Source organism: Myripristis murdjan, chromosome 16 (assembly GCF_902150065.1).
Source record: "Myripristis murdjan chromosome 16, fMyrMur1.1, whole genome shotgun sequence".
Classification (NCBI taxonomy): domain Eukaryota; kingdom Metazoa; phylum Chordata; class Actinopteri; order Holocentriformes; family Holocentridae; genus Myripristis; species Myripristis murdjan.
Genome location: NC_043995.1, coordinates 33,257,973 through 33,266,566, shown reverse-complemented (window position 1 = coordinate 33,266,566; position 8,594 = coordinate 33,257,973). Strand labels below are relative to the sequence as shown.

Sequence of the window (8,594 nt, the reverse complement as noted above, 5' to 3'; positions counted from 1 at the left end):
GTGTTCCTTTAATGAATCATCAGCACTCGTCCTGATGCCTGAGCATGAAAGCCTCATTAACTCTACTGCTAACGAGCTAGCATGAAGCGCTAATTAGCCCGGTCTAACGAGCTGGGAGCTAGCATGAAGCGCTAATTAGCCCGGTCTAACGAGCTAGGAGCTAGCATGACACTCTGTCTCTGTTTTATCTCTTAGCATGGAACAAACTCACGTGGAGTCCCATTATTAATAATATTATTAATATATTATTTCTTTCTGTATTTATTTCTTTTCTGTATCTGGTCTCGTGAAGGAACTGAGTTTGACAGGATAAAGACGTGAGTTCAAACAGAACAAGCAGAAACAGGCGGCGGCTGTCTGACCTGCAGAGGACCGAGGCTTCTCCGGCCGAGCGTCTGCACCTGCAGCACCACAAACACAGCATGAGAACATCAGGAGAACATCATAAGAACATCATAAGAACATCATGAGAACATCAGGAGAACATCATGAGGACATCATGAGAACATCATGAGAACATCACAAACAGCATGAGAACATCATGAGAACATCATGAGAACACCACAAACACAACATGAGAACATCATGAGAACATCAGCATGAGAACATCATGAGAACATCAGGAGAACATCAGCATGAGAACACCACAAACACAACATCATGAGAACATCATGAGAACACCACAAACACAACATGAGAACATCATGAGAACATCAGCATGAGAACATCATGAGAACATCATGAGAACATCATGAGAACATCATGAGAACATCATGAGAACATCACAAACAGAACATGGGAACATCTGCAGCAGAACGAGGCTGCATCGTGTTAGAAGGCTGTCGTGTTGATATTTTAGCTGTAGACCTGAGAGGAAAACGGTTTGTGTTAAATATCAAACAGACAGAAAACCTAATTAAAAATGAATTAGGCCTGGTGACATCGCATAGCAGCTAACATACCAATATAATGTTTATTTGCCTCAGTTCAACACATTTAGGTGAAGAAACACAGATTTATTAAAAACCAGAACTAAATGACCTGTCAACAAAACGCTAACTGACACTCATGTATCATCGGCATATATGAGTAAGCTTACAGGTGACGGCGCCCCCTGTGGCCTGAGCAGGTGCTGTGTTTCCGTCCCGGTCCACGCAGAAGCAGCGGGAGCCGACGCACTGCAGAGGCAGGAAGCCGCCGTCCTGCGAGCACGCCGGCACGTGGAGCTCTGCGCCGGCCGCCATGTTGCTTTTCACCTTCAGTGCCGCCGCTCGCTCTCTCTCACACCTGGACGAGCAGCGAGGCCTCCGAGCCGCGGACCGCGTCCCCGGGACCTCCTGCCCCCGCGGGTCGACGCACCAGCACTCAGCGGCCTGACACTGCACCTCCCGGAAGTCGCCGGCCGCCGTGCAGCTCGGCACGAAGACGGACGCCGCGCCCGGCTCGGCGTCGGCATCGGAGCAGGAGCGCAGCAGAGGAGTGAGCGCCTGGAAACACACACACACACACACACACACACACACACACACACCGGATCAGTAGACGTGTGTGTTGATGAAGCAAAACCTCACACTTTGACTGAAGAGGAAAAACTAAGTCAAAACTAAGTTTCTTTCTGCACCAACGTTAATATCACTAACGAAAACTAATGAAAAAAAGACTAAAAGTGAAAAAAACATTTTTGTAGACAACTGAAACTGTATTGTGCGTTTACAAAACTAACTAAAATATAGTTTTACAGAAAATATTTTCAGTTTTTAGTTTTGTCAGTTTGTTATCTGTCCTGAGTGAAATCAATTTTAATTATATTTTAAGTTTTTATTTCCTAATGTTTTATGACCTTTTTGAATTTTGAATATTCCAGAAAAGACTAAAACTGCCACTGAAACTGATAAAAACTAAACTAAAAGGTTAAAGGGCGTGTCCGACCTGCTGCAGCGGGGCGGCGTGCGAGCTGCCCAGCCGCCTCAGGGCGTGCTGCAGGGCGGACAGGAAGGCCGGATCCTCCAGGGCTCGTCCGACAGATCGGACCAGGTCCCGGTTCGCTCGGAGGCTGGCGGAGACGCTCTGGTCTGTGGGGGAGAGCAGGTTGGGGCTCAGGGCGCCTCGGGGCCCCAGCGCTCCGCTGAAGTTGAAGGCGGCGGCGTTCTTCAGGAACTTTCCTCCGAACAGGTTCTCCTGCAGGCGGCGAGGGGAGGAGCGGGCCAGCGCCTGCAGGGCCAGGCCCACCGAGGGGAACAGGCCCTGCAGCACCTCGGCCACCCGGGGCAGGAAGGAGGCCGGCTCCTGCTCCGCCGGCAGGACGTCCCTGAGGGGCCGGAGGAGCGAGCGGCAGGAGGCTGGAGCTTCACCTGAGGAGGGCGGGACGGGGGTGGGAGGATCCAGCGGGCCCGAGAAGAGCCTGGACAGAGCCACGCGACGCTGAGAGCGACAGTCAGCAGGGCCTGAACCTAGAGAAGAGAAGAGAAGGAGAAGAGAAGAGAAGAGAAGAGAAGAGAAAAGAAGAGAAGAGAAGAGAAGAGAACATAAACAAATAATTTAGCGATGCAGTTACCTCCCAGCCCCGTGGATGGAACCCCCAAAACAAAAAATCATCACCTTGATTCGTCTGTCAGAATTGTTGTAATCCTAATCTGCAAATTACCTCTGCAGGGCTCACGAGCTGTTGCTAAACATTTTGTGGAGATAACTGAGGGCAACCATGTGCAGTTCCACACCGGCTTCCAAGGGGCTAAAATACATAGCAAATATCAAAACCCCCTTTTTATGCTGTATTTCCACTGATGCTGTTCACAAACGTAAACTTAAAACTGAACGTATTCCTAATCTTAAATTTATTTCTGTTATGCCTCTTTCATATTTGTAACAGTCCTTTGTTTTGTAAAGAACCTGACACAGTACTGCACAAAATGCCTTGCTCAGAAGCACATAATCCAGTGTGCAAACTCTGGATTAGGATTAGACACTAAAGGCCCTAAACCAGGGGCCAAGGACCCCCAAACTGATCGAGTGGTGGAGCAGGGACCCCCTTCAATATATATTGTATAAAATTGTGTTTTATATTAAACCGGGCCTAGTGACATGTAGAAATGTACTTTGTTATTGTGCTTTCAACACTAAGCTGTTCAAATAATACACAGGTTTATTTATTCAGGTTTTTATTTTAAACGTGCGAGGTAAAGTGACAGCAAAAGGTAAAGTGGAAACAAAAATAAGTGATGGCCTGTTAGTGCCACTGCCATGAAACAACATATCTGTAACATTGCAAACAATACTGAACTATTCAAATAATTAAGAGAATCATGTTTTTATTTTATTTTATTTATTTTTTAACAAAGGTAGGCTATCTTCTTTTCAAATAATATTGCAGCGTGCGGCCTTGTGTGTGTCTGGGATGTTAAATTACAGCCAATAACTGATAAATCTGCTAAAGGAATCAGAGCTGGTGTTTTGTGGTTGCTCACCGCAGACCAGGGACTCTCCGCTCCGTCGTGTCCCGGGAACCTCCGCCCCGCTGGGGTCGACACACCAGCAGGCCCCGCCCGCCCGGCACTGCCTGCGGGAGAACGAGCCGCCGGCCTCGCAGGAGGGAACGAAGGCGCTGGACGCCTCCTCCGCCGACCTCCTCTCCTCCTCACAGGGAGTCGGACCTGTGGGCCGGTCAGAGGACTACACCTGCTTTAACCACTCTAAACCAGTTAAAACCAGTATAAACCAGCTGACTTTTATACAATCTTATGTCTGATGTTTCTAGCCATGGCCATATTAAACCAGTCTAAACCAGTTAAGACCTGTACATCTGCAGTGGTCATGAAGTTCAAATCCGCCCACATATATTTCAGTTAAAAGAAATTAAAACCAAAAAAAAAAAAAAAAAAAAAAAAAAAGTTTAAACCAGTGTGATCCAGGTTACATCTGTGTCTGAACTGGTATAAACCAGTTTAATGTGGTGCAACCAAACTGTCTGACCAGGGCCAGTTAACAACAATGTAAAGGGATTTAAAATGGATTTATTTCAGTGTAAACCAGTTTAACCCAGTATACAGCTGTCCCTCGCTATAACGCGGTTCATCTTTCATGGCCTCGCTGTTTCGCGGATTTTTTTTTAGTGCAATTTTGCATGTTTTTTTTTTTTTTTTTTAACAGCGCATTGTGTTCTGCGTCCTGATTGGCTAAGGGACTGTAGACCATTGTCAATCAGTCTCCTCCGTGCCGTGTCTCCTGTACAGTACAGAATGCGTTCATTCTATAATACTGGACTTATTTTTCTACGAAGGTTTGAACTTTGAGAGTTTAAACAAGAGAGAAAAGTGAGAAAATGTTAATGCCTGTCTGAGAAAAGTGTATAAAGTGTGTAGTGAGGGGTTTTACAGCTTAAAACATCTAGAATAATTGTAAAAAATAAAGGTGACTACTTCTCCCGTACAACTCCCGTGATAAACGAGGGACCGCTGTACATCCCCGTGTGCAGAGCCCCACGTCTTCAGGGTCTGCTCATAAAATAATCTGAAGAGATTTAAAGGACAAGTTCACTATTTTGGAAGCCAGGCCCCGTTAATGATGTTGTTTTTCTGAAACCAGCGAGCAGAAGCCGAGCAGCAGATCGACATCAGGCTCAGGATCAGGACCAGTTTGAACCAGTTTGTCTACTCAGATTTAACAGATTTCACCAGTGTTAGCCGGTGTAATCCAGTTAAAACCGGTGTAAACCAGTCTGGAGCCGTACATCTGAAGTATCCGGTCAGGGCCAGCCGGACTCCCAGCAGCCTCCTCTGCAGGACTCGGTAGACGTTGGACTGGGAGAAGGAGCGTCCAGTCATCTGGCCGGAAAAAGCCGTGTCGTACACCTCGGACAGGAGGAGCTCCACACCTGGACAGGTAGCACACACCTTCATCATCTTCATCATCTTCACTATCAACATCACTGTCACACATGTCATTGTGTGTGTGTGTGTGTGTGTGTGTGTGTGTGTGAACCTGTGTTGTCCAGCTCTCTGCCTCTGCTGTCTGAGCAGAAGCAGTAGGAGGAAACCTGAGGGAAGATCCTCCTGAAGCTGCTGAACGTCTCAAAGGCTTCTGGGAACCTGTGCACAGACGTTTAGAGAGACAAGGAAACACACTCATTCGTTTTACCGTGACACACACACACACACACACACAGGTGACGTGGTTGTTTGACCTGTTGAAGGCGTGCAGCAGGTCCAGCTCCGTCCTGTCGGTGGTGTTGATGAATTTGCACTGGACGGGCAGGAAGTCACCGCGCTCGTCACACTGGGGAGGGGAGCGCCCCCCGGAGCCGTGCAGGACACGCCGCGCCCTCACCTCGCAGCCGCCGGGACCTGAGGTCAGAGGTCAGCACAGACACTCCACTGAGTCCAACTCATTAATATTCATGAGGGGGGTGCTGTGATTGGTTCATCTGTCAGGTCAGTTATGGAACTTAACCTGAAGATTCACATGGAAGTGAGGACTGTTTAGACTCAACAAACAAAAAAATGGAGTAAACACTAAATTTAAGTGCTGAGTCTACGTGGTTCTCATCACTGACCTGACTCACTGATAAATTCTGCGCCTGTTCCACTCGTACTGTCAGCTGAGTCTACACAGTCCTCACTAGCTCTCATTTTTGTGCAGTGCACCTTTAACCTCTTGTCAGAGTACTAGCTCTGTTAGCACACATAGGTGTGGTAGTAGAATTGTTTTTATTTTTATTTTTTAACCTTTATTTACACAGTGTAGTACGCTGAGCACATACACCTGGCTGCTTCCTCAGGTACTGGCAGTAGTAGTACCACTACTATCAGTACTATGAGCAGGTCCACTATCATGTAGAATTAGTAGCATCCAAAGTAATATCCTCAGTAGCAGCACTAGTACTATCTGTAGTACTGTCAGCTGCAGTAGTAGTAGTGACAGTACTAGTAGCAGCAGTAGTAGCAGTTTTAGTTGCAGTAGTAGTAACGATAGTATTAGCAATAGTAGGAATAGTAATAGTAGTACTAATAACAGTAGTAGTAGCGGTAATAGTAAAAATATTAGTAGTATTAGTGGTAGTAGTAGTAGCAGCAGTAGTAGAGGAAGTAATGGAAGTATCAGCAGTAGTATTAATACTGGTATCAGTAGCACTCTCAGTAGTAGTAGTATCAGTAGTACTGTGGTGCGTACAGCGCTCAGGTCTTCCTCTCTGTCTGGTTCCATACAGTTCCTCTCCGTCCTGGTCCACACACCAGCAGCTCCCCCTGCTGGAGTCACACTGAACTGCCTCAAACTCTCCTGACGGGCTGCACCGCAGCGCCCCCTGCAGCTGGCAGGGGGTCGGACCTGCAGGGAGTGAAATACATTTATCAATATGGAATATATAGATACATCAAATATATATATATATAGTGTGTGTGTGTGTGTGTGTGTGTGTGTGTGTGTAGAAGTTCTGCTCACAGTGAAGTGAAGAGCTCTTGGTTCGAGTTCCAGCGACCTCTTGACCTTCTGCATCAACACACCAACACTCCTGACCGCGCCCACTACACTGCACAGGCCTGCAGGCGAGCACACACACACACACACACACACACACAAACATACACACACACGCATGCATGTGTGCGCATACACACACACACACACACACACACAGACACACACACACACACACACACATTATAATAATATTCATATAAAATGTAACATTTCATCGTGCAGACGACTTCATACAAACACAGACAGATACCTGAACCTTCCATCCTCCATACAGTGGGGGATGTGGTCTTGTTGCTTAGCAACAGCCACGCCCCTTAACGACTCACATCGGCTCAGGCTGTCTGACTCCAGCTGGTACTCTGGAAAAACAGTGACATCATCAGCAAACACTGACATCAAGAGGAAACAGTGACATCATCAGCAAACAGTGACATCATGAGGAAACAGTGACATCATCAGCAAACAGTGACATCATGAGGAAACAGTGACATCAAGAGGAAACAGTGACATCATCAGCAAACAGTGACATCATGAGGAAACAGTGACATCATAAGGAAACATGACATCATCAGCAAACAGTGACATCGTGAGCAAACAGTGACATCATCAGCAAACAATGACATCATCAGCAAACAGTGACATCATAAGGAAACATGACATCAGCAAACAGTGACATCATCAGCAAACAATGACATCATCAGCAAACAATGACATCATCAGCAAACAGTGACATCCTTTGGTTTGGTTGGTTCATCGCAGAACTGGCAAAAATTCTTTCATCTCTAATGGAACCTGGAAACCTGGAAAAGTCGTCAGCGCTCACAACCCAGCAAAACATTTTTAATTCACGCAGCAGGAGCAGCGTTTCAGCGTTTCAGCGTTTCAGCGTTTCAGCGTTTCAGCGTTTCAGCACTTGGTGGCGCTCAGCATTCCTGTGACCCCGATCAATCGATCAGCAGCCATCAGTCAGCAGCTGATTGATAATCCCCAGCTGGTTTCAGTGTAGAATAAAGATGTTTATAGCAGAATTATACAAACAGAGTTTAACACTCTTTAATAGCAGTTGTAGGTTGACGGTTCAATATTCAAAACTTTATGGCCATATCAACTTATTTAACTGTAATTTGTGTTAACGAGCTCACTGACGTCACACAAAGTAACAAAACCAGTCAGTCAAAGGCTCACAACACAAAGGTCAAAGCAGAAGAACACCATTTAAAAACCAGCCGGTAAATAAGAGCGAGAACGTAAAGCAGAAAACAAAATCCAGACAGAAGAACATGTCGAGACAGACAGGTAAACAGAAAGGTAACCAGACAGGTAGAAAGACAGGTAAACAGACAGACAGGTAGTCAGACAAGTAATCAGACAGTTAAACAAATAGGTAGATAGACAGGTGGACAGACAGACAGATAACCAGACAGGTAGACAGTCAGGTAAACAGACAGACAGGTAGACAGAGAGATAACCAGACAGGTAGACAAACAGGTAACCAGACAGGTAGACAGACAGGTAACCAGACAGGCAATCAGACTGACAGGTAGACAGACAGGCCAACAGACAGACAGGTAAAGAGACAGGTAGACAGACAGACTGGTTGAAAGAGAGATAACCAGACAGGTAGCAAACAGGTAACCAGACTAGTAGACAGACAGACAGGCAGACAGGTGCGCAGGTAGACAGCTCACCTGAGGCCTTGCTGTGCACCAGCTCCAGGCAGCAGACGACGATGCAGGTGATGCGGAGCCAGGCCATCGTCTCCGTGGTGACGGAGCGGCGCTGACTCGGCTCCTTTATACCCTGAGACCTGCTGAGTCACCATGAGCAGGAGCCACGGGACGCCACGCCTCCCCCTCCTCGTCCTCCTCTTCCTCCTCCTGCTCCTCCTCTTCAGCGTCCTCGTCCTCGGCCGGGCAGGCAGGTGAGGAGCCGTGCAGCGCTCTGATTGGTGGAGAGCCTCGTCCTGCACGTCTGAGTGGCTGAGAGGCCCGACACGCCGCCTGCTCTCTGTTCTCGACTGTTCTGTAAGGTAAGGTAAGGTAAGGTAACTTTATTTATACCCGGAGGTAGATTTGGGTTGCAGCCAGTGAGCCTACTGGACCACCTTACTATCTGACTGA

The 8,594-nt window shown here is 47.2% G+C and overlaps 1 protein-coding gene across 1 annotated transcript in view; it reads right to left on the bottom strand.

Annotated features, from left to right (window-relative positions):
• The window catches only part of tg (thyroglobulin), a 32,534-nt gene extending 24,305 nt beyond the window's left edge, over nucleotides 1-8,229 (bottom strand). The window contains exons 1-11 of the mRNA XM_030073200.1: nucleotides 8,163-8,229; nucleotides 6,725-6,833; nucleotides 6,436-6,533; nucleotides 6,166-6,321; nucleotides 5,180-5,339; nucleotides 4,978-5,084; nucleotides 4,727-4,870; nucleotides 3,465-3,650; nucleotides 1,930-2,450; nucleotides 1,100-1,487; nucleotides 363-401 (exon numbers count right to left, since the gene is read on the bottom strand). Of these exons, the coding sequence (XP_029929060.1) occupies nucleotides 363-401; nucleotides 1,100-1,487; nucleotides 1,930-2,450; nucleotides 3,465-3,650; nucleotides 4,727-4,870; nucleotides 4,978-5,084; nucleotides 5,180-5,339; nucleotides 6,166-6,321; nucleotides 6,436-6,533; nucleotides 6,725-6,833; nucleotides 8,163-8,229 (1,975 nt within the window). The remainder of the gene's footprint in view (nucleotides 1-362; nucleotides 402-1,099; nucleotides 1,488-1,929; nucleotides 2,451-3,464; nucleotides 3,651-4,726; nucleotides 4,871-4,977; nucleotides 5,085-5,179; nucleotides 5,340-6,165; nucleotides 6,322-6,435; nucleotides 6,534-6,724; nucleotides 6,834-8,162) is intronic.
• Between the last annotated feature and the right edge of the window lie 365 nt (nucleotides 8,230-8,594).